Below are 26,239 nucleotides of genomic sequence, written 5' to 3' on the forward strand. Positions count from 1 at the left end.
TTTTGCCTTCCTGAAATAAATCCTCAAACTGTATAATCTAATCATGTGATCTCTCTCTCTCTCTCTCTCTCTCTCTCTCTCGCTCTCTCAGATAATACAAGGCATTAATGAATTACAAACCTAATTATGACCCATTGCATCCCAGCGATTAAAACATGATAAAGTTATTGCCTAAGAAAATCCTTTTCTTTCAGATTTCTGTTATCTGCCTCTGGATCCCAACCGTCTATCACTCCGCTTGTGTGATAACAGATTGTTTAGACGGAAACGAAACTATCACCTCAATCACTCGTGTCTTTGAGAAGAAAAGGAGAACGCTAAACCAGCAGGAAACCCACAATAAATTTAACATTGTTCACATTCTGAAATGAAAGGCAGAAGTAAGAAATCTGCTAGTAGTTTTTAACACAACACTTTGTCTGTAGTAAAGATTAAATTAAATCACATGGGCAGAGCCAAGATATAAACAAACTAGCACACTGTGTGTGTGTTTGTGTGTGTGTGTGTGTGTGTGTGTTTGGGTGTGGTGATGAATATGAAGCTTTTTCCAGTAAATAAATTGCCTCTTTGACCAACACATGTTTATGATTCTTATATGTTTTGTTCACCATGACAAATGAACAGAACTTTAATGAGTTTTAAGGCCGATTTTTTAAAGCGTACTCAGAAGGAAAAAGCTAACACATTTACTATGGAATAATACTAACGACATATCTACTTATATATTCTACGACAAATCCTTTAATAATGATGTTTTGATGCTATCACAACCGATCAATGATGACAGCAATTTGTTAAGATTAAGGAATGAATTTTTAAAGACATTTGGTATCCCGAGATCTCATCAAGAATATAGCCCTGTATTACTAATGAGCAACTAATATTAAAAAAACGATGTTTTGGTAAATGGGATTAATATAGAAAAAAAGCAAATACAATAACTGATTTTTCAGACATCTCACTTATTGACCTGAACTATGAAGTGGGAAGTGTAGTAACACATGAGTGTCCTAGCAGTGTAGTGTAGAATTCAATAGTTTTATGGTTGAGGGGAAAAAACTGGCCCTAAACCTGGTGGTTCTGGTGAGTATGGACCTGTATCTCCTCCTGGATGGAAGGAGGTTGAACAGTTTATGACTCGGGTGGGAGGAGTCCTTGATGATTTTGTGTGCTCTGCGCAGACATCTGCTATGGTGAAGAGACTCAATGGCAGGTAGTTGGGTGCCGATGATGCGTTGGGCGGTTTTCACCACCCTTTGCAGTGATTTCTTTTCACACACCGTGGAGCTGCCATGCCACACTGTGATGGAGCTCGTCAAGATGCTCTCAATGATGCAGCAGTAAAAGTTGGTCAGGATCTTTGGGGGATAGGTGAACTTTCTTCAGTCCCCTTAGGAAGTAAAGACGCTGTTGCGCCTTCCGAACCAGAGTTGAGGTGTTCAGATGCCAGGACAGATCCTCAGAGATGTGGACACCCAGGAACTTAAAGCTGGAGACACACTCTACTTCCTGTTGATGTAAATAGGGGAGTGTCTGCTGCTGTTAGATTTCCGGAAGTCCACGATGAGCTCATTGAGGTTGTTCATGCAACACCATGCTGATAGTCTATGGATCTCCTCCCTGTAGGCCAATTCATTGTTGTTGCTGATTTGGCCAACAACTGTGGTATCATCTGCATACTTGATGAAGATGTTGGAGTTTTATTGCGGAACACAGTCATGGGTGAACAGGGAGTAGAGCAGTGGGCTCAGCACACAGCCTTGTGTGTGTATATATATATACACACTACTGCTCAAAAGTTTGGGATCACTTGCATATTTTAGCTTGATTTCAGCTACAGAGGAAGACTCCTTCAGCCAATCCATCTTGTGGGAGATGCTCCAGGAAGAATGGGGTGAAATCTCATCAGATTATCTTGAAAAATTGACTGCTAGAATGCCCAGGTTGTAATTGCTGCAAAAGGTGTTTTTTGATAAAGGCAAAGTTTGAAGAAAACATTCATCATTTCCATCAAAATCATTATTTCTAACTCGGACATGTCAGCATGTCCTGTTCCTTTGCTATATTTTCTATTCAGACTAATTTCATGTGTGTTTCCTTGGAAAACAATAAAATTTTTTGAGTGATCCCAAGCTTTTGAGCGGTAGTGTATATATTTACATTTTAATAGAACTAAGAGGAAATGAGTGACGTGAAGAAGTCGTTTAAAAGTGGTGTGTGAGCGCCCTCTGATGGTATTAAAGAGAAATACTCGGGTTAAATGTTACATTGATCATAGACACATTTATTTCAGTTTAGAACCAAGAATTATAAAATAGAGCAATATTCTCAATGTTGCCCATTTACAGAGATGATCTTTGACAATCAGCATATTAGAAAGTAAATATTCAGTTTGTGTTAAATTAAACCCACATTCATTACGACTTGCTTTCCTTCTGATCTCTTTATATGAGACTGCTATTGACACCCAGTTCACACCGTTCTCCTGTGGTCTGATCTTTTCTTTGATCATAGTATTAAAAAATGTTTTTTTGTTTTTTTTTTTTGCATGCAGCTGGATTGTGTGCAGCTGGATTGTGTGCCAGTAAGACAGACGATGGAGTAACAATGTGGAGTTTTACACGAAACACTACACACATTATTCTGGATCACACAATCTCACAGATGGAGAACCAGACCACCAATCAAGTCCAAATCCAGCATATAGAGGCTGAGTGAATGTGGTGTGGACTCTGTGGAGGAGCTTCATGGTGTCAGAGATGCTGTAGAAGGACAGGGTTCCTGCACTGTGATTCACATAAACTGTTGCATGTTGCGTCCGAACCCACAGTCATCACTCAGTCCTTTCCTGCTGATGTCTTTATATGAGACTGATATGAACACTCCACCGCTCCACTCCACCTCCCAGTAACAGCGTCCACACACACTCTCCTTACTCAACACCTGAGACCAGGAGTCAAATCTCTCTGTATGATCAGAGTACTGCTGCTTTCTCTCACTGACTCTCACCACTCTGTTCTTCTCAGACAGAAAAAGAAAAGTATGTGTCGTGTTGGGATCCAAAGTCAGATAACAGAAATCTACAATAAAAGAGAAAAACAAACTAAACAATGTCAGCATGTTGGGTTTAATTCATAGAATACTGTATGTTCATGTAAAGAGTTTGTGTGTGTGTGTTTGTGTGTACTTAGTCCAAGGTAGGAAAAGAGTCAAAGTAAGAGAGAGAGAGAGAAGAAGAAGAAGAAGAAGAACAGACAAAATCATATTTCTAAATAGAAAAGTAAAGAAACAAAAGTGTGCATGTGTGTGAAGGGGGTTCACATCATACTGGGGGCCTATGTCTCCTGAAGGATAGGACAGTATCTGACAGTCTTGACCATGTGGGGAAATTTGGCTGGTCCCCACATGGAAAATGTCTCAGGTTACACATGCAGCCTGGTTCCCTGAGAAGTGGACAAGATGCTTTATTATGGCTTGACGCTATGGGAACTGCCTTCATGGTACCAGTGTCTGAAGCTTGTGTGAACACGCTCATTTGCTGTAGCCCTGTGGATAAGTAAGACCATAAAAACTAGACTAGATTTAGACTAGAACCACGCACAGTGACGTAACCCAGGAAAGTCACAGATGGGCAGTGAAACTCATACTTCTCTAGCTTGACGTTTAGGTGATGGTCAGCTAAGCAACAGAGGACAGCTCAAACAAGCGTGACATGTTGTTCTAGGTTGGGGGAGTAGCTCAGGATATTGTCTATGTAAGCGATGATGTAGCGGTTTAGCATGTCTCTGAAGACCTCATTGGTGAGGGACTGGAACACGGCATTTGTGAGACCATATGGCATTACCAAATACTCATAGTGGCCATGGGTGGTCTTCCATGGCTTGTTTCTCAGGTATGGAGAGGGGGTAAACTTTGCTCTTGGGAGGCATGGCGTTGGGGAGGAGGTCTATGGCGCAATCCCAGGGTTCGTGCTGTGGTAGCTTGGTGGCTTTCTCCTTGCTAAACACCTCTTGGAGATCAGAATATTCCATAGGGAGTGTGGTTATGGCAGCAGCGGATGCGCTCTCTATGGAGGTAGATCTGCATGGAAGTGAAGGATGACACAGAAAACAGTTCTTGATGCAATATGTTGACCAGTTCTGGATGTATCCCTCTCTCCAGGAGATCAGGGGGTCATGACGTAACCAGGGAATTCCCAGAACGACAGGATTAGATGGAGAGCTGATGATAAAGAAAAAGATCGTTTTGTGGTGGAATAACCCAATCCGTAGAGCCATAGATGTGGTTTGGAGGTGGATCAGGCCCTCTCCTATTGGCTGGTCATTGATCGCAGTGACTTTCAAAGGTGGAGTGCAGGGAATGATGGGGATATGGAGTTGCTGAACCAGAGTCAATTAATGCTGTGGCATAGAAACAGGAATCAGTGAAGGATAAACAGACAGGAAGTGACACTTTACATGACAGTGTTCGGGTCTCTACCATGGAAGTGGTGGGCTTCTCGGGGTGTTGGTACACCCTGTGGCCAGGTTTCCCACAGTAGAAGCATAGCTGGAGCTGTACATGGCATTCTCGTTCCTCAGCGGAAACTCGTGCCCTTCCGAGCTGCATGGATTCAGACTAATCCAGCTGAAACTTGTGTTGGTGCTGACGGCGCAGGTTATGGAGGCGGATGGCAGTGGTAATGTATGCGACAGGGAAACATTGGTCTCTCTACATGCCATGTCTGCTTTCAAATACCTGTTAAGCCCTTCACGAAACACCGCCATGAGTGAAGGTGCGTTCCACCCAGATTGCGCCGCCAGCGTGCGAAACTTGATAGCATACTCGGGCCGCCGAGTCCGAGCCTTGGCACAGCTCCAGTAACTGAACCGAAATGTCTCTGCCTCCCTCGGGGTATTCGAACACTTCCTTAATCTGGTTTGCAAAATAGATAGCAGACGTTTTTACCTGGGGGTCTGAATCCCAGACAGCCGACAACCAATCCAGTGCTTTACCCGTGAGAAAGGATAACAAATGCGCACCTGGTCGCTTCACTGCTGTAGGCTTCCGACTGTTGTTGGAAAAAGTTATCGCATTGCCCTACAAATCCTTGGCATTGATCAGCGGAGCCATCAAACTTTTCCTGTAAAGTGAAGCATGGTAACTCACTGCATGAACCGGATGCTGACGTGGTAGCAGTAGCTTGGCTGGTCGGCTGTTGTTGGCTGTTGTTGGGCTTTAGCGTATCCACTTCCATCTGATAGACCTGGATGAGGACGCACTGATGCCATAGAGCTGCTCTCATGTCTGGTGAAGTATCCTGTAAGGACTGGCTGGAGGCGTGAGTGTCTGAATCCATAAGCAGATTTATTTAGAACAGCAGAGGATCAAAACCGGAAAAGCAAATACTAGCATCAAAACCAAAACAAAAGAAGAAACTCAAATAACCGGGAAAATAAGCAGAGATCATACACATAAACAGTCTAGGCAGGTAAATCACAAGGCTTAGTACGTGACATGAGGACACGATACTTCGCGTAGAATAGAGGGAGCACGCTGCTTAAAAGCCCTAGAAACCAGATGTACACAGTCAATATTGAGGGAGGGATCCCTCTGGTGGTCTGGTCCTGCGTGCACAGTGACACAAATTCATACTGCATAATTTTCAAAGTGGTCAGATCACCGTTGTTATCACACTGCATGACTATCTAGGGTAGCATTCAGCTGCTGCTGTGTTCACACTGCACGATGGATCGGAGACAGGAGGTTTCACACTGCACAAAAATAAGAATCGCCAACAACTCTGTCTGGTCCACAAATTGCATTTCACAAACAAACATACACGAGAAATTATAAGGAAATAACACAAGATCACTCGTAAGATCAGAGTTCTTGCACGAGACTGGAAATGGAACTCTGAAAAAGTTCACGAGCCAAATGGTCAGTGGGGGGAACAAGGATTGTGCGTTCTGCAGAATTGAATAAATTTATCATTTTGCAATGTGCTGCTGCTGATGCAGCTGGTCAAGCAAATATTTCTGCTTTATTTCTGTTTGATGCTATTGTAAAGCTTATTTATTCTGATAGAACTATATTTAAGACATTTTCTTTCTGATAAAAACTTATAAACTCTATTAAACTATAATATTGTGCTCCATTCGAAGCTATGCTTGCTGATATTGTGGTCTATAACTCCTCCCCGAACTGCCCACTGCCCTGTACCTCGCTCTCTCATTGACTGTAGGTCATCACAGAGGTATGTTTCAGTCAGAACTCCTTTCACACTGCACGACTTTGCCGACAAGTCCAGATATTTACCATGCCAAATATCATCGGAGATTCGCTCAGATCAAGTTTTTGGTCAATCACACTGCGTTCACAAGCTCCGATTTGCCCTCATTTTGCAAGACTAGTTGGCGACTGAAACTGCATTAGCAAGGACATGGACAGTAGACAAGTTAACAAGCTAAAAAGTAAAATGATAGGGAAACAATTAGGTGCAGGTGAGCAGAATAAACAGAGAAGTGAGCAAGCATAACAAGAAGCTAGGCAAGGTCAACCACAGTAAGAGTCTAACAACAGTAGAGCATAGTAGAGTCCTCTAGTGGTAAAAAAAACATTTAACCTGTGACAGAAATACTAAATCTAGTGCTTATTTTTCCTGTTTTTATACATATTTTTTTTAAAAACTATATATTGCCATACTTCCTCTCCCACTCCTTGGTAACCTTGCTCCGTGACCTAGAAAACAAGTGATGAATTTATTGATAGAAACTTCAAAACATTTCCAAATGCAGTAATGTAAATGTTATTTATACACTAAAGTAAAATGAAATGATTAACAGATGAGTGTTCATAATCTCTCTGTTTTTGTGCTCCTCCCTCCCATTCTCTCTCTCCATCCCCTTATCTCTCTCACAGAACAAGGAAGTAACTCCACATTTTAGATGAAACAAACCTGATCGCTGAGTCTCTCTGTCTCTGTCTATTTTCAGGAAAATGTCTGAGGCCAGTATTTCAGTAGATCAGGATCAGTTCAGCTGTCCAGTGTGTCTGGATCTCCTGAAGGATCCGGTGACTACCCCCTGTGGTCACAGTTTCTGTAAGGTGTGTATTAATGGTCACTGGGATCAGGAGGATCAGAGTGGAGTCTATAGCTGTCCTCAGTGCAGAGACACTTTCACTCCAAGGCCTGTTCTACGCAGAAACAACATGCTGGCTGAAGTGGTGGAGAAACTGAAGAAGACTGAAGACCAAGCTGCTTCTCCTGCTCACTGTTACGCTGGACCTGGAGATGTGGAGTGTGATTTCTGCACCGGGAGAAAACACAAAGCTGTCAAGTCCTGTCTGATCTGTGTGGCTTCTTTTTGTGAAACTCATCTCAAACCTCACTATCTATCTCCTGCTTTTATGAAACACACATTAACGGAAGCCTCAGCAAAACTACAAGAGAAGATCTGCTCTGAACATGACAAGCTGATGGAGATTTACTGCCGTACTGATCAAACCTGCATCTGTTATATGTGTACTATGGATAAACACAAAGGACATGACACCGTCACAGCCACAGCAGAAAGAGTTGAGAAACAGGTAACAAGGTAACAAGGTAATCTTCTTAATGATATTTTCCCATCTACAAGCAGGTGCCTCAGCCAGTTATATGATTTGAATTTTAATTTCCATTTGTATATAATTCAGAGGGATTCTGTAAAATTCTACGTGTTCTGATTAACAGATTAACAGTTACATTCCTTGCCACTGATGGTCGTAATCCGGTCAGAGCAGTTAGTGTACATTTCTGTGACGGGGGAGGCAGGTGAAGACACACACACACACACACATACAGAACACACACTGAGAGAGATAGAAAGAGAGATAGAGTGAGAGAGAGAACAAAAGTAAATCAAACACAAACAAAGCTGTTATAATAAGCTCCAGTGTTTTGTGAAAGCCTTCCACCAGATGTTGGAGAGTGTCTGTGGGGATTTGTGCTCATTCAGCTACAAGAACAGTAGTGAGATTATATAAGGAATTAGCAGTTTGTGGAAGAACCGCATATGGGTGTGATGGTCAGGGGTGCACATACTTTTAATGATATAGTGTAGTGTGTAATGAAAAACAATATGAAACAAGGCACTGATTCAGTACTTAAACTTATCCTAAACAATGCAAATAAATATAATAATAAGGGTTAAACATATTTGATATGTTCTCAGAGTGAGTTAAAGGAGGAGCAGATGAAATTCCAGCAGAGAATCCAGGAGAAGCAGAAGAAGGTGCAGGAGCTGAAACAGACTGTGAACACTATAAAGGTGAGCAGTGAGCAGAGACAGAGCTGCTCCTAGAAACACACACAACATGGACAACCAGTCATTTAGAGTCCCAGTAAGAGAGGGAATGATAGATGAGATTTAAATGTAACTTCATTTTTTAATGTCTCCTAACAGCTCAGTGCACAGACAGCAGTAGATGACAGTGAGAGGATCTTTACTGAGCTGATCAGCTCCATGGAGAAAAAGCGCTCGGAGGTGACGGAGCTGATCAGAGCTCAGGAGAAGGCTGAACTGAGTCGAGCTGAACGACTCCTGGAGCAACTGGAGCAGGAGATTGCTGATCTTCAGAGGAGAGTCACTGAGCTGGAGCAGCTTTCACACACACACGATCACATCCATTTCCTCCAGGTAACACTCACTGTCTGATCTACAGAGCCAGCTGTTCCTCACACACTCTCTAAAACACCTCTCATTAAAGCAGCAATAAATGTCCCTGTCTGACATCACAAGTGTGTCTTTCATTTCATTTCTTCTCTGTAGGCTTTAGCTTCTGGACGTCAATCTCGTCTATTAGACAGACCAGAGTTTGACACATCCAGCATCACTGTCCCTCAACATCTGTCATTTGATGGAGTGAGGAATTCTCTCTCAGATCTGAAGAAGAGACTGGAGGAATTCTGTGAGGAGGAATTCAACAAAATCCCTCCACATGGTAAGAGGAGCTGCTCCTGCTGGAGAAACACAATGATGGACGTCTTTACTCGCTCTGTGAAGTGTTATTTCTTAGCCATGCTCCTGCTTACTTTTCTGCAGCCAGTTTGCTCACCTGACACTTTGAAGTAAAATACTGATTTCAAATGAATAAACTGACTGTATCACTTTCAACTGTTTCCATCTTTTACACAACCTGATGATGCTTTTTGTCTTCATTTCCATTTTTCTCTCCACAGCTGCAGCAGTTCAGATCATTTCACCATCAGAGCCACAGAGCAGAGAAGAGTTTCTGAAATGTATGTCTAACACACATACACACACACATACACACACACACAGACACACACACACACACATACACAGACACACATATAGGGAGTATGTGCCAATTACACACACACAAATGCCACTGTCACACTCTTCACATGAATATACAGTATTCTGTGAATTAAACCCAACATGTTCACATTGTTCAGTTTGTTTTCCTCTTTTATTTTAGATTTCTGTTATCTGACTCTGGATCCCAACACTACACATCGTTTACTCATTTTGTCAAAGAAGAACAGACTGGTCACAGGCAGTAAGAGAAATCAGCAGTACTCTGATCATCCAGAGAGATTTGACTCCTGGTCTCAGGTGTTGTGTAAGGAGAGTGTGTGTGGACGCTGTTACTGGGAGGTGGAATGGAGTGGTGATGTCTCCATATCAGTCTCATATAAAGACATCAGCAGGAAAGGACTGGGTGATGACTGTTTCTTTGGACGCAACAATCAGTCCTGGAGTCTGCAATGTTCTTCATCTTCTCTCGCTTTCTATCACAACAACATTAAGACTGATCTTGAAGTTCCATCATCCTCCAGAATTGGAGTTTATGTGGATCACAGTGCAGGAACTCTGTCCTTCTACAGTGTCTCTGACACCATGAAGCTCCTCCACAAAGTCCACACCACATTCATCCAGCCTCTATATGCTGGATTTGGGTTTATCTGGCTGTCTGGTTTTATATCTGTGAGACTGTGTGATCCAAAATAATGTGTGTAGTGTTTTGTGCAAAATTCTTGGAAATTACCAGATTGCACAAAACAGCTTAGTAAGTTGACATGGCAACAAGTAAAGAGCAAACATTAAACATAAATGTCAAACATGAAAGTAGGAAAATAAACTAAGGCTGCCTATGATATGTTCATCCCGTATTCAGCCTGGATCATGATTGGCCAGCAGAACCTTAGTAATCCAAGTTTATTTCTGAGTTTGAAATAAAACAAAGATATTCTATATCTTGTCAATATTTTTAGATTATTTAATTTATGGGAAATAACTACAATCTTATGTTGTTTGTTGATCACTGAATTTTCCCTGCAGCAATTAATGTGGTCTCAACCAAGTCACCATAAAGTTCAGACATTCACTGCCACTGTACCCTTGTGCTCCAGAACAACTGTGTTCTACTAAATAGTTCACTAAACCTGCTCAGGAGATCATCTTATCTGACCAGGATCTTGGAGGGAGGTGATTGGAAAACCACCTTTTGCCAGTGTCAGTACCGCATATTGTTGAATGGGCTGTTTTTTGCTCATTCAGTATTTCACTGCTTACATGACAGACATTCTGATCTATTCTCCCTCATCTGATTTCATATCAGCCATGTTTGCCAAATCCTTGAGAATCTTTTCCATCATCATTTGTTTGTCAAAGGTGAAAAATATAAGTTCCACCAGTGCAAGGTCTCTTTTTCAGGGTACATTATTAGCTCAAAGAAAGTCATGATGGGTCCAAGCCAAAGTATGTGCCATTTCTGAATGGCCCACACCCAAAGACTTTCAAAGAACTGCAAAAGATTTCTTTAACTTTATCAAGCAATTAATCAAAAGTGTCAGTTTGATAGTCCAGCCTCTGATTTCCTACCTCAAGAAAGGTACTAAATGACTGGCATGGAATGACACAGCCTAAGAGGCATTTAACAAAATCAAGACAGGCTTCACAACTGCTCAGTCCTCAAGCACATCAAGTCATTTAGTGCTGCAATCCTACCACCTGTCCACTGGATCTGATCCCTTCCACAATGCTCCATCACTACAGCCATCAATGGGTCTATAACATCTGCTGATGTACCAACTGCCTCCAAGAGAGCAAGGGTTATTCCCATGCTGGAGAAACCTATTCTGAATCACTCAAATATTGGAACCTACGAAGCAGTATCATTTCTCTCTTTTATGTCTAAAAACCCTTAAAGCACTGTTTCAATCAGCTGGCTCAGTAACTCTCACAGAACAATCTCCAAGCTCCAAACCAGTCTTGGTTCAAAGCAGTACATTCCACAGAGAATGAAATACTAAGAAGCTACATGCTGCTAGATCAGCCAAATTGTCATCAGCCCTCAATATCCTCGACCTTTCAGGAGCATTTGCCAAGATTCTTAGAATTTGTGGCACAGCATGGCAATGGTTTAGTTCCTACCTGGAGGGTGACATGGAGAGGACTGATATATGATCCATGCAGACTGTCCTCTGATATATTGCAAGGCTCAGTGCTTAGTCCTTTTCTGTTCTTCCTCATTCTCTCTGTGAAGTCATTCAAGACACTCAACTCCCTGACTAAATCTCACTTTCAGTCACTGCATGCAACCTTGGGTGTCCATGTACAATCAGCTGTCTTTTTTTCCCTTATGTTGCTAATCTGACATGCTTATGTCAGTAGCTCCTTAGCAATATCAAAAGGATTTTTTTTGTCCTTTTTTATCCTCACAGGGAACTCAGGTGCTTGTTCAGTTCCTTGTCATTTCAAAACTGAATTACTGCAACCCACTCCTGGCAGGTGTGCATCTGGGCACCATTTGACCAGTATGCATCTGCATGACCTGCTTTCAACCTTCCAAAGTTCACACACCACTTAATTGCAATGTTCCATCCTCTGGCTTCCGGTATCTGCCTGCATCGGATTTAAAATGCTGATGTAGCTAGCACTCAAGGCACACACCCTGTGCTGAATCACACTCCCGCTAATCCTCCAGGAGTGCTCAACTAGACGCACAATCTTTGAAGGAACAAGGAAGGCATGTGTCAAGACTCTTTTCTGTTCTGGCACCTAGCTGGTGGAATTAACTTTCCCTAGATGTCCGAACAGCTGAGTCTTCAAGCAATGTATAATTTTATGCGCAATAATTAATAATGGGTGCTATAGTAATTATAGACCTTTCATGCACATTTCAATTTCATCTTTATTTCACTTCCTGTGTTTGAAGCGCTTACCACAAGTTTCTTGCCTGTGTCTGTGTTTTTATTCTAAGTTTATATAGTCTAATTTTTCTCTTTTGCGTGAATATTTTATGCTGTCAGGTTTCGTTTTCTAAATCTTTACTTGCTTATTGCAATTAATTATTCTTTTGTTTTCTCTTGGGAGAAGCTTTTTTTCCCAGGTTTTCAAACAGCAATCAGAGGAAAACCCTCTTATTATCCAGGTCAAATTCACTTATAGTACATAATCATACAGTATGACTAACTTTCAGCTTGTACAGTGTGTGAGCTGCAGGATGTTTAGCAATTCTTCCTCTGCCGTTAGCGTTAATTTTACTTGTGATAAGTGTACGCTAGTTAGCTCTCTGATGGAGAAGATATTAGCTTTAGAGTTGTGCATCCAGACACTAGAGAGGGTTAGTGATAGTAAGAGCAGTGTAGTGTCTGTAGGGGGAAGTCTGGATGCCTTAGGTGGAGTTAGTAACCCCCCAACTCCGGCATTAGAGCTCTCACAGCAGGGCGAATGGGTGACGACTCGGCGGCATAGTCGCGCAGCCAAGGCTAACGCTAAGGCTTGCCCATGGGAGCACCACTCCTCTCCGCTTCACATGTCCAACAGGTTTGCTCTCCTCAGTGAAGCACCCGCTGAGAAACCTGAAAGAGCTCTGGTTATAGGAGACTCAATTTTAAGGCATGTGAAATTAGCTAGGCCTTTAGGGGCTCCAGCAGCACAGGTTAGGTGTATTCCAGGAACCAGGGTGCCAGACATTGCAGGTAATCTTAGGGTCCTAGGCAAGCACAGGTTCTCCAAGATAGTCTTCCATGTTGGAGCTAATGATATACGCCTTGGTCAGTCTGAGGTTACTAAGAGTAATGTTGTAAAGAGTAAGCTGTGTAAATTAGCGAAGGTGATGTCCGATGCAGTAATATACTCTGGCCCCATCCCAATGCGGTTACAGCAGGTTATGGTCACTGGACTGCTGGATGTCCAGGTGGTACTCTGAAAACAAGAGTGGGCTTCATAGATAATTGGAGCTCTTTTGAGGGCAAGGTTGGCCTGTTAGGACGGGACGGTGTCCATCCCACTTGGGAGGGTGCTGCTCTCATTTCTTGCAGCATAGCACATAGTCTTAGAGCAGGTCTAGTTAATCGGTGACAATCCAGGGCCAGGGCCAGGGAGCAGACAAGCAGGTTAATCTGACCATCTACTAGCTGCATTGAGTCATCACTCAGGGTTCATAACATTGAGACTGTGTCTGTTCCTCGAGCCAAACAAAAATGTTTTAACAATCAGAAAATTTGTTTTAGTAACCTGATTAACATAAAACTAGATGATAGTGAATGCACAGCCAGCACCTTTGATCTGAAGCTAGGACTGTTAAATATAAGATCTCTGTCAACTAAAGCAATTATTATTAATGAACTGATTACTGATCAGGAGTTCAGTGTTCTGTGTTTAACAGAAACATGGATTAAACAAAATGAGTACGTAGCATTAAATAAAGCTTGTCAAGCTGGTTTTAGCTATAAAAACCAACCATGTCTAACAGGCAGGGGAGGAGGTGTCACAGTTATTCATGATAATAAGCTAGGTGCCACACAAAAACCCAAACATCAGTTCAACACTTTTGAAGTTCTTTATACTAATGTAATGTATGCAACTACAAATAATAAATTCACAGAGTCAATTCCACTAATTGTTATTTACAGACCCCCAGGGCCATACTTTTACTGAATTGTACTTCAAACCTTGTTGTTTCTTTAGACAAAGCATTAATAGTAGGAGACTTCAACGTTCATTTTGATAAGCCAGAAGATCCTCTGAGAACAGCAGTTGTATCCATCTTAGATTCATTGAGTGTTAATCAGATTGTAATAGCCCACTCATAATGGAGGTCACACTCTGGATATCATTTTTACATTCTGATTAAACATAGAAAACATATTCACTCTTCCACAGTCGGAAGCTATCTCAGATCATTATCTTGTTTCATTTAAAATGCGTCTTAGACATGAGATGTGCAATTTGCCACGTTACCGTATTAAGTGTACTAAGTGTATTAAGTGTATTAAGTGTACATTTAGCGTACATTTAGTCTCGCAGAATTATCACGCATGATTGGTTCGCCATCTGACCCCACAGAACTTGATCAGGTGACTGATTACCTGGAGTCAATGTTTGGCAACACCCTAGACACTGTAGCTCCACTTAAAAGGAAATAATTAAAGAGAAGAAACTAGCACCCTGGTACAATGACTACACACAAGCATTAAAACAATCAGCTAGGAAACTAGAACGTAAATGGCGTCAAACTAAATTGACTGTATTTCAGTTAGCGTGGAAGGAAAGCCTTCTGAGATACAAAAATTCTCTTAGTGCTGCTAGATCAGCATATCTCTCTGCCCTAATTAAAGATAACAAAAATAATTCTAAATATTTATTTAGTACTGTAGCAAAACTAACTAAGAGTAAAACCACTGTAGAAAAGTGCACACCATCTACATTTAGCAGCAATGACTTCATGAATTTTTTCAATGAAAAAATTGACAATATCATGCAAAAAATTCAGACTATTAATTTAAAACCAAATTATTTGATAGATAATTCTTTAGATAATATAACTATTTCTGATCAGAGCTTAGAATGCTGTACTCCACTTCAAGAGCCTGATCTAATTTCACTAATTTCCTCTTCAAAACTTCCAACCTGCATTCTAAATCCTCTACCCACGTCTTTCCTTAAACAGATATTACCAGTAGCTACCGAACCCCTTCTAAAAATCATTAATTCTTCCCTTAGCACTGGCTATGTGCCTAAATCTTTTAAGCTAGCAGTTATCAAAACCTTGATTAAAAAACTGGACCTCGACCCCTGTCAGCTGTCTAACTATAGACCGATATCAAACCTGCCCTTTATCTCCAAGATCCTAGAAAAGGCTGTAGCACAGCAGTTATATTCATACCTGCACATTTATGAAATGTATCAGTCAGGATTTAGGCCTCATCATAGCACAGAGACAGCACTGGTTAAAGTGGTAAATGACCTGTTACTGGCTTCTGATCAGGGTTGTGTCTCCTTACTGGTGTTACTAATCTTAGTGCAACTTTTGACACCAATGACCACACTGTTCTACTTGATAGACTAGAACATGTTGTTGGTGTTAAAGGAACAGCCCTCACCTGGTTCAGATCTTATTTGACCGACCGTTATCAGTTTGTAGATCTAGATGGTGACTTCTCCATGCATACCAAGGTTATGTTCGGTGTTCCACAAGGTTCTGTTTTCGGCCAACTGCTTTTCTCCCTATATATGTTACTCCTTGGTGCAATTATTCGTAAACGTGGTATTAGCTTCCACTGTTATGCCGACGACACACTATGTTTCAGCTAAGTCAGATGAGAGACACCAGCTTATTAAGATAGAAGAATGTGTAAAGGACATTAAACACTGGATGGTCACTAACTTCCTCCTGCTTAACTTTGACAAGACAGAGGTGCTTGTACTAGGACCACAGGCAGTTAGAAGTGAGCTTTCTGATTACAGAGTAACGGTGGATGGTCTTTCGGTTTCATCTTGTCCAGCTGTAAAAGATCTTGGTGTGTTTATTGACTCTGGTCTTTCGTTTAAAGCTCATTTAGATAATATCACTAGAGTAGCCTTCTTCCATCTCAGAAATATTGCTAAGATAAGAAATATGATGTCACTTTATGATGCAGAAAAACTAGTTCATGCTTTTGTTACCTCTAGGTTGGAGTCCAGCAGCTAGAGTCCGAACTAGAACCAGAAGATATGAACACATCACTCCTATTTTAGCCACACTACATTGGCTCCCAGTCAAATTTTGCATTGATTATAAAATCCTGTTACTGACCTATACAGCACTAAATGGTCTGGCACCACAGTACCTGAGCAATCTTTTAGTCTTTTATGATCTGCCACACCTACTCCGATCAAAGGGTGCTGGTTATTTGGTAGTCCCTTAAGTAGCAAAGGCTACAGCAGGGGGCAGAGCTTTTTCTTTTAAAGCCCCACAGTTATGAAACAGCCTTCCAATTAGTGTTTGTGATTCAGACACAGTCTCAGTGTTTAAGTCTAGGCTGAAGACAAATTTGTTTAGTCAAGCTTTTAATGTATAGTTTTCTTAGGTAAAGGAGCAGATCTGGAAGGTTCATGGTCATAGAGTGTACTGGGATGTGTTGGATGCTGTCATCTTACCACCCTCGCAAGTCGCTCAGGTTTGCTGACTGTGAAGTGGTTGGACGCTTTATGTCCCAGGAAGCCTTCATGTCTGTCACCTTCTGGATCTCCCTTTTAGTTATGCTGACATAGCTAGTCTTGCCAAAGTCCCTGCCTGCACTTTACACATAATCTACATTGTCTTTAAACATCACATGATCAGAATCATACTTAATATCTTTCTCTTTCTCTCTGTCTTTCTCTGTCGAGTTATACACCCCACTCCTGAGCTCCCAGTGTTTGCCAGTTTCCAGTATGACCACTGCCTCTACCCCTGATTGCAGTGTCGTTGCTTGGTGGTGCCCACTGATGCTGTGGATGGATCTGTGTGGACAGCCTGTGACCAGGAGACAGCCATGGACAGAGCCACTTGGGGACTTTCACAGCATCACAGATCTGCCATTATATCTGTCAGCTTGTGACAGCAAGGAATTAGTGTCTATAATGAACTCTAGTGAAATGCCTGCCCATCCTTACTGCCTGTGGTCTGCCAGTTCGGAAATTGGAGATCCACTAACAAAGAGATGGGCTGGGTCCCAGGTGCTCCAGCTTGGTGGTGAGTGTGGAGGTTATTATAGAGTTAAACGCTGAACTGTAGTCAACAAACAGCATTCTAACATAATTCCCCATTCTAGTATCCAGGTGAGTGAGTGATGGGTGAAGGAGGTGGGAAATGGCATTGCTGGTTGAGCGGTTCAGGCGGTAGGCCAACTGTAGTGGATCCAGTGTGTCTGGTAGTGAAGTGATGATGAAGTCTCTGACCAACCGTTCAAAGCACTTCATCACTACTGAGGTCAGGGCTACAGGGCGATAGTCGTTGAGGGAAACAGGATGGGGTTTCTTCGGGACAGGAACAATGATGGACTCTTTGAAGCACATGGGGATTGCCGACTGGGTTAAGGAGAGGTTGAATATGTCTGTGAACACAGGTGCTAGCTGGTCAGTGCAGGCTCTGAGGATTCAACATGAGATTCCATCTGGTCCTGCTGCTTTCCTGGTGTTCACTCTCCTGAAGGCTCTCCTCACGTCATGCTCAGAGATGATGAACGCATTGGTGTTGGTGTTGGTCTCTTCCTGTCTACAGCCATTAGCATTAGCTGTAGCATTAGCTTTAGCATCATTAGCTGCAGCCTCGAAGCGAGCGTAGAAGCTGTTCAGCTCGTCTGCCAGAGTCACTTCCGCATTCATCATACCGGATGTTGATGCTTTATAATCCGTAATTGTCCTTAATCCCTGCCACAGGCTCCTAGAGTCACTCTGTTGGAGTTGTGACTCTAGTTTTCTCCCGTAGTGCTGCTTCGCCTCCTTCACCGCTTTCCGCACGTTGTATGACGCAGCCTGAAAGAGGTGATGTCACCCGACGCAAGTCCTGCATTGTAGGCAGTGGTGTGAGATCTCAGAGCATCGCGGATGGTCTTATCTGCCCATGGCTTCTGATTGGGAAAAGTTCTGATGGTGGTTTTCTTCACAGTATCATCTGCTAGTTTCCCGATGAATCCCACAACTGCTTCTGTAAACACATTGATGTCATCAAAGCTGCCCCGGAACATGTCCCAGTCTGCGTCATCCAAAGTGTCCTGTAGAGCGGCCACCGATTGGTCCATCCAGCATGAGACCTCCCTCTGAGCCGGAACTTCCTGCTTGAGCCTTTGTTTATATTTTGGCATGAGGAAGATGGCGGCGTGGTCAGACTTCCCAAATGGTGGGTGAGATTGTGCCTTGTAGCCATCTTTAACCGTAGTGTAGCAGTGGTCCAGTGTCCTTTCACCCCTGGTGGGGCAGTTGATGTGCTGGTAAAAGTTTGGCGCTGTGCGTTTGAGATTGGTGCTGTTAAAGTCCCCCGCCACAATAAGCACAGCGTCCCGGCGCTGAGTCTGGTGTTGTATGAGTGCTTCATGCAGCTCGCATAAAGCAGTGTCCGTGTCCGCCTGAGGTGGAATATAAACGGTGCTGACTACGACTGATGTAAACTCCCGAGGAAGATGAAAAGGACGACATTTGATGGTCAGTAGTTCCAGGTTGGGTGTGCAGGAGAGTGTGAGAGGAACAATGCTCGTGCTGTTGCACCAGCTACTGTTCACCATTAAACACACGCCGCCTCCCCTTGACTTCCCCGATTCCGGTGTTCTGTCCATGCGGTGAACCGAGAAGAACTCGGCTGGCTGGATTGCGTGGTCCAGTACCTCTGGGTTCAGCCATGTCTCGGTGAAGCAGAGGAAATTGCAGTCCTGAATGTTTCTCTGGAACTTTACCCTGGCCCTGAAGTCATCAAGCTTGTTCTCCAGCGACTGGACATTGGCGAGCAGGATGCTAGGCAGAGGTGTGCGGTGTGCACGGGCTCTCAGCCTGTTCCTGACGCCGACTCGTTTCCCCCGGGGCCGCCGCTTCGGGTCGTGTCCATTGTTCTCCCTTAGGATCTCACTCGGCCAGCTTGGATCCGGGGTTAAAAACGTCTAATTGTGAGTACATTGTACACCAATAGAAATAAGAGTATCTCTATCGTACTCAATGCACTCCATTTGGAAGAAATTGCCGGTTTAAAAGTACTGTAGGTTAACTTAAAAGACAAAAACAAAGAAAGAGGGGTCGGAGCAGTCGTGACCTCACCAGCGCCATCTTGGTATGATTACGACTTCCTTTCCTTCTGATCTCTTTATATGAGACTGATATTGACCTCCAGTTCACACCGTTCTCCTGTGGTCTGACCTTATTCTCTAAAAATCAGAGATAAACTTGGATTTATAAGGTTCTGTCTGCCAGCCAATCATCATCCAGACTGAATATGGGATGAACACAACACAGGAAGCTTTAACCAATCATCTACTGTATGATTTAATGCAGTTTAAATATTGTTAAATGCTTTACAGTGAAATTTCAGGGTTTAGACTTCAGACTTTACAAAGTGAATGTGTATTTTACATCCAGAACACAAGCAGAAAAAACAAACTGAATTAAAAAGTTGATCTTTTATTTTTCTAGAGTGTGATCCTAACAGGTTTAAAATGTTGTACTGTACTGACTTTATTACTGTTTATTAGGGATTTAATGAGAGGATGCTTCATATGAAACAAAAAGGTAGAACTTTACAGTGCTAAAGTTACAAGATATCATTTGATCATTTCCATACTTTTTTTACTAGTTTCTTCTCTGACATCTAATATTTAACATTTACTCTTTAATCAGTGTAAAATGCCTTATGAGTGTTTCTTAGAAAATAAAGATGACTGTGCAGCTGGATTGTGTGCTAGTAAGACAGATGATTGAGTAACAATTTGGTAATGGGCAGGAATTTTACACAAAACTCTACACACATTATTCTGGATCACACAATCTCACAGATGGAGAACCAGACCACCAGCCAAGCCTAAACCCAGCATATAGGGGCTGAGTGAATGTGGTGTGGACTCTGTGGAGGAGCTTCATGGTGTAAGAGATGCTGTAGAAGGACAGAGTTCCTGCACTGTGATCCACATAAACTCCTATTCTGGAGGGTGATGGAACTCTGAGATCAGTCTTAATGTTGTTGTGATAGAAAGAGAGAGAAGAAGAAGAACACTCCAGACTCCAGGACTGATTGTTGAATCCAAACAAACACTCATAACCCCATCCTTTCCTGCTAATGTCTTTATATGAGACTGATATGAACACACCAACATCACCGCTCCACTCCACCTCCCAGTAACAGCGTCCACACACACTCTCCTTACACAACACCTGAGACCAGGAGTCAAATCTCTCTGGATGATCAGAGTACTGCTGCTCTCTCTCACTGTATCTCACCGCTCTGTTCTTCTCAGACAGAATGAGGTTAGGATGTGTCGTGTTGGGATCCAGAGTCAGATAACAGAAATCTAAAATAAAAGAGAAAAACAAACTGAACAATGTGAACATGTTGGGTTTAATTCACACAATACTGTATATTCATGTGAAGAGTGTGTGTGTGTGTAATTACACTTCTGCTTGTGTGTGTGTGTGTGTGTGTGTTAGACGTACATTTCAGAAACTCTTCTCTGCTCTGTGGCTCTGGTGGTGAAATGATCTGAACTGCTGCAGCTGTGGAGAGAAAAATGGAAATGAAGACAAAAAGCATCATCAGGTTGTGTAAAAGATGGAAACAGTTGAAAGTGATACAGTCAGTTTATTCATTTGAAATCAGTATTTTACTTCAAAGTGTCAGGTGAGCAAACTGGCTGCAGAAAAGTAAGCAGGAGCATGGCTAAGAAATAACACTTCACAGAGCGAGTAAAGACGTCCATCATTGTGTTTCTCCAGCAGGAGCAGCTCCTCTTACCATGTGGAAGGATTTTGTTGAATTCCTCCTCACAGAATTCCTCCAGTATCTTCTTCAGATCTGAGAGAGAATTCCTCACTCCATCAAATGACAGATGTTGAGGGACAGTGATGCTGGATGTGTCAAAGTCTGGTCTGTCTAATAGACGAGATTGACGTCCAGAAGCTAAAGCCTACAGAGAACAAATGAAATGAAAGACACACTTGTGATGTCAGACAGGGACATTTATTGCTGCTTTAATGAGAGGTGTTTTAGAGAGTGTGTGAGGAACAGCTGGCTCTGTAGATCAGACAGTGAGTGTTACCTGGAGGAAATGGATGTGATCGTGTGTGTGTGAAAGCTGCTCCAGCTCAGTGACTCTCCTCTGAAGATCAGCAATCTCCTGCTCCAGTTGATCCAGGAGTCGTTCAGCTCGACTCAGTTCAGCCTTCTCCTGAGCTCTGATCAGCTCCGTCACCTCCGAACGCTTTTTCTCCATGGAGCTGATCAGCTCAGTAAAGATCCTCTCACTGTCATCTACTGCTGTCTGTGCACTGAGCTGTTAGGACACACACACACACACACACACACACACACAGAAGATATAAATCTCATCTATCATTCCCTCTCTTACTGGGACTCTAAATGACTGGTTGTCCATGTTGTGTGTGTTTCTAGGAGCAGCTCTGTCTCTGCTCACTGCTCACCTTTATAGTGTTCACAGTCTGTTTCAGCTCCTGCACCTTCTTCTGCTTCTCCTGGATTCTCTGCTGGAATTTCATCTGATCCTCCTTTAACTCACTCTGAACACATCAAATATTTTCAACTCTTATAATTATATTTATTTGCCTTGTGCTTGCGTCAACATGTTTAGGATGAGTTTAAGTATTGCATCAGTGCCTTGTTTCATGTTGTTTTTCATTAAATGGCTTTTTTGCTACACTATATCATTAAAAGTAAGTGCACCCCAACCATCACACCCATATGTGGTTCTTCCCCAAACTGGTGATTCCTTGTCTGATGTCAGTACAGTTCTTGTAGCTGAATGAGCACAAATCCTCACAGACACTCTCCAACATCTGGTGGAAAGCCTTCACAGAACACTGGAGCTTATTATACCAGCTTTGTTTGTATTTGATTTACTTCAGTTCTCTCTCTCACTCTATCTCTCTCTATCTCTCTCAGTGTGTGTGTGTGTGTGTGTGTGTGTGTGTGTCTGCACCTGCCTCCCTGTCACAGAAATGTACACTAACTGCTCTGACCGGAAGGAATGGAATGTACAAGGAATGTAACAAAGATTAATATAATTAATCTGTTAATCAGAACACATAGAATTTTACAGAATCACTCTGAATTATATACAAATGGAAATTAAAATTCAAATCATATAACTGGCTGAGGCACCTGCTTGTAGATGGGAAAATATCATTAAGAAGATTTCTCCTTGTTACCTGTTTCTCAGCTCTTTCTGCTGTGGCTGTGACGGTGTCATGTCCTTTGTGTTTATCCATAGTACACATATAACAGATGCAGGTTTGATCAGTACGGCAGTAAATCTCCATCAGCTTGTCATGTTCAGAGCAGATCTTCTCTTGTAGATTTGCTGAGGCTTCTGTTAATGTGTGTTTCATAAAAGCAGGAGATAGATAGTGAGGTTTGAGATGAGTTTCACAAAATGAAGCCACACAGATCAGACAGGACTTGACAGCTTTGTGTTTTCTCCCGGTGCAGAAATCACACTCCACATCTCCAGGTCCAGCGTAACAGTGAGCAGGAGAAGCAGCTTGGACTTCTTCAGTCTTCTTCTTCAGTTTCTCCACCACTTCAGCCAGCATGTTGTTTCTGTGAAGAACAGGCCTTGGAGTGAAAGTGTCTCTGCACTGAGGACAGCTGTAGACTCCCTTCTGATCCTCCAGATTCCAGTGACCATTAATACACACCTTACAGTAACTGTGACCACAGGGGATAGTCACCGGATCCTTCAGGAGATCCAGACACACTGGACAGACGAACTGATTCTGATCGACTAAAATACTGGCCTCAGCCATTTTCCTGAAAACAGACAGAGACAGAGAGACTCAGCAATCAGGTTCGTTTTATCTAAAATGTGGAGTTACTTCCTTGTTCTGTGAGAGAGATAAAGGGATGGAGAGAGAGAAGAGGAGGGAGGAGCACAAACACAGAGAGGTTATGAACACTCCTCTATTAATCATTTCATTTTGCATTAGTGCATAAATATAACATTTACATTTACTGCATTTGGCAGACACCCTTATCCAGAGCAATATGGAAGTGTATATGCCAAAGGCCGCTAACCAACAGCTCCAACAACAGCCGACCAGCCAAGCTACTGCTACCACGTCAGCATCCGGTTCACGCAGTGAGTTACCACACTTCACTTTACCAGGAAATTTTAATTTTTCTCTGCCACTCAATGCTGAGGATTTCTACGTCAATGTGATAACTTTTTCTGACAACAGCTGGAAGCCTACGGCAGCGAAGCGACCGAGTACGCATTTGTTATCCCTTCTCATGGGTAAAGCGCTGGATTGGCATCGGCTGTCTGGGATTCAGACCCTCAGATAAAAACATCTGCTAACTATTTTGCAAACCAGATTAAGGAAGTGCACGCCACCTCACCTTCTGTCTATGAAGGCTGCCCTAGAGGAGTGGAGGCACTGGCTGGAGGGGGAGATTCATCGTGACTTCCCCAACAGACCTGCCCCTCGCCATAGGGGATGCCCACGGCGTTCCTTGGGGGGTGGGGGGGGTTGGATTATTGTAATGTCTTACTGTCTGGATGTTCCAGTAGGAGCATACACAAGCTCCAGTTAGTCCAGAATGCAGCAGCTAGAGTCCTAACTAGAACCAGAAGATATGAGCACATCACTCCTATTTTAGCCACACTACATTGGCTCCCAGTCAAATATTGCATTGATTATAAAATATTGTTACTAACCTATAAAGCACTAAATGGTCTCGCGCCACAGTACTTGAGCGATCTTTTAGTCTTTTATGATCCGCCACACCTACTCCGATCAAAGGGTGCTGGTTACTTGGTAGTACCTCAAGTAGCAAAGGCTACAGCAGGGGGTGGAGCTTTTTCTTTCAAAGCCCTACAGTTATGGAACAGCCTTCCAATTAGTGTTCGGGATTCAGACACAGTCTCAGTGTTTAAGTCTAGGCTGAAGACACATTTGTTTAGTCAAGCTTTTAATATATAGTTTTCTTAGGTAAAGGAGCAGATCTGGAAGGTTCATGGGCATAGAGTGTTTGGTGTACTGGGATGTTTGGATGCTGTCATCTTACCACCCTCACAATTCGCTCAGGTTTGCTGACTGTGAAGTGGTTGGATGCTTTATGTCCCGGGAAGCCTTCATGTCTGTCACCTTCTGGCTCTCCCTTTTAGTTATGCTGTCATAGCTAGTCTTGCCGGAGTCCCTGCCTGCACTTTACACATAATTCTACATTGTCTTTGAGGATCACATGATAAGAAACTTAATATCTTTCTCTTTCTCTCTCTACCTTCTCTGTCGAGCTATACACACCACTCCTGAGCTCCCAGTGTTTGCCAGTTTCCAGTGCAACCGCTGCCCTACCTCTGGTCGGAGTCTCGCCGCTTGATGGTGCCCACTGATGCTGTGGATGGATATGTGTGGTCCATGTGGAATAAAAATCTACTGTACTCACTACTAAAATCTGACTCCAGCTCCACACTGACCTGACAGCTCAGTCTAAGTGAGACTCATAGTTAGTAAGGCCTCAAAACTAAATAAGCCAATCAAGCAGACTAGATGAATGCAGATAAGAGATTTTATTTTGTAATCAGCGCTGACACAAGAATTGAGATGCTCATGCATGAACGTCCCAACAACCTCTTCCCGGGGAACTCCAACTACAGCCCTTATATACATTTCCCTTATCTTCCCAATGCAACACGTCACTGGTTCTTTGCCTAGACAATCCCACCCATCTTTCTTTTTTAGACCTTTTAGATTCTTTTTTACACCATTATCTTTGAATTTACAACTTTTCAAATACCATTATAATTAAAACTTCCCTACAGCATTATATTAAAAATTGGGCGTTTCCACCCCCACCAGTGGGATTGTCTTCGGCCTCACTCTTGCCAACACCTCATTCTTCTTCAGGAGACAGCATGGGTAAGTTCTCAGTCCTTCAGGGGCCAGCACCCTTTCTTTTATTACACTCTACACTTCACGGCTTTCCTGATTTATCCACTGTCTTCTTCGTATGTACTCTAGATATTTCGCCTGGTACCACCATTGCCATCCAGCACGCGCTGCGTTTACTTCATGATGAGATCACTGCCGCTCCAGGTACCAGCGGAGCGAAGATTGACCATAATAATCTAGGGCGCATCTCTGCCATTGATTGGTCCAAGTTTGGAAAGCCTGGTACCGCAGAGAAGGCCTGCCAGACTGACATCATTGATACAACTATTTGTTCTTCAAAGCCCTTGCAGCCTGTGTGCAAGGCCCGTGACAGGCCAACATGCCGTGTTAAACCTTATATTGTTCTTAAGCTCAAACGACCTAACGAATAAACCTTTCCTGAGAACTCACTCCTGCTGTCCCCCGATTATTTCACACTACATCAAACACACATCGCATACATCTATCCTCATTTACAAAATTATCTCCCACATTCCCCCCTTTTGTGACTCAAGTCACAACACACTCAGCTTGTTCAGACGCTATGCATACATGCCTTATATACGTACATAAATCAGCAAAAGGATTATATACTCGTATGGTTCGTTTTCAGTATTTCACTACTATCATGGTGCTAGTAAACAATTGCATTTGAATTATATATTTGTTAAGGAATGTAATAAGTACTCCAAGCTCTGTGCAGGTACCACTGCATGTAGTTCTTCTCAGTCTTGCTCTCACATTTGCCAGTCAATTTCATACCTACCTGGATCCCAACCCTACTCACCAGGTATTCCCCTGGTTACACGCAATCTCCGTTGTTTCCATTTCACGCCCGGTGACCAGCAGCACGACCGTGCCTGCCTTAGGTTGTCCCACCCAGTGAGATCTTACCCGTCTTTGGCTAACCGGCCTTCTTCTCTGGTCACCGGCTGCCCCTTTTTTGGGTAGCAGCTTTCCCGTTGCCCAACACCTCTGACTCTGGTGTGGCTTTTGTGTTGCTGGTCTGTCTTCTCTTGATTCTTCAGTAGGGCATTATTGGGATCTATACCATGAGCCAGATTGGAACCTCAGTCACTCTGTCCTCAGTCACTCTCGAGATCTCATCTCCTTACCTACCCAGCCACTGTACCTGCAGAGAGCTTCAAGTGTGCAAACATTAAGTATCAACTACTCTATGTTTATAACACATTCAGTAATGTCTTCCACTCGTTCCCACATGACCAATAAGCCTGAATCATTATTATTATGTTCCCTTTAACCATAAATCAGCAGTTGTCATTAAGATGCATAAATGAGTAACATTCAATCATTCGGTAGTCATTATAAGACTTCTCCAGTGATCCCGGCACATTTGA

General features: G+C 42.8%; 2 protein-coding genes across 2 annotated transcripts; one reads left to right on the forward strand and one right to left on the reverse strand.

The window, feature by feature from the left end:
• Nucleotides 1–6,934: 6,934 nt before the first annotated feature.
• LOC131355200 (tripartite motif-containing protein 16-like) lies at nt 6,935–10,196 on the forward strand. The gene is made up of 6 exons (XM_058393481.1): nt 6,935–7,569; nt 8,196–8,291; nt 8,427–8,660; nt 8,793–8,964; nt 9,203–9,262; nt 9,466–10,196. The coding sequence occupies exons 1-6, from the start codon at nt 6,979–6,981 to the stop codon at nt 9,996–9,998; spliced, it is 1,686 nt and encodes a 561-aa protein (XP_058249464.1). The 5' UTR covers nt 6,935–6,978; the 3' UTR covers nt 9,999–10,196.
• Nucleotides 10,197–19,312: 9,116 nt separating this feature from the next.
• Nucleotides 19,313–22,754, reverse strand: LOC131355198 (tripartite motif-containing protein 16-like). Its single transcript, XM_058393479.1, has 6 exons — nt 22,158–22,754; nt 21,414–21,509; nt 21,032–21,265; nt 20,728–20,899; nt 20,430–20,489; nt 19,313–20,287 (listed from the first exon to the last, which is right to left on the reverse strand). The coding sequence occupies exons 1-6, from the start codon at nt 22,752–22,754 to the stop codon at nt 19,749–19,751; spliced, it is 1,698 nt and encodes a 565-aa protein (XP_058249462.1). The 3' UTR covers nt 19,313–19,748.
• Between the last annotated feature and the right edge of the window lie 3,485 nt (nt 22,755–26,239).

This window comes from Hemibagrus wyckioides, linkage group LG06, assembly GCF_019097595.1.
Source record: "Hemibagrus wyckioides isolate EC202008001 linkage group LG06, SWU_Hwy_1.0, whole genome shotgun sequence".
NCBI classification, from domain to species: domain Eukaryota; kingdom Metazoa; phylum Chordata; class Actinopteri; order Siluriformes; family Bagridae; genus Hemibagrus; species Hemibagrus wyckioides.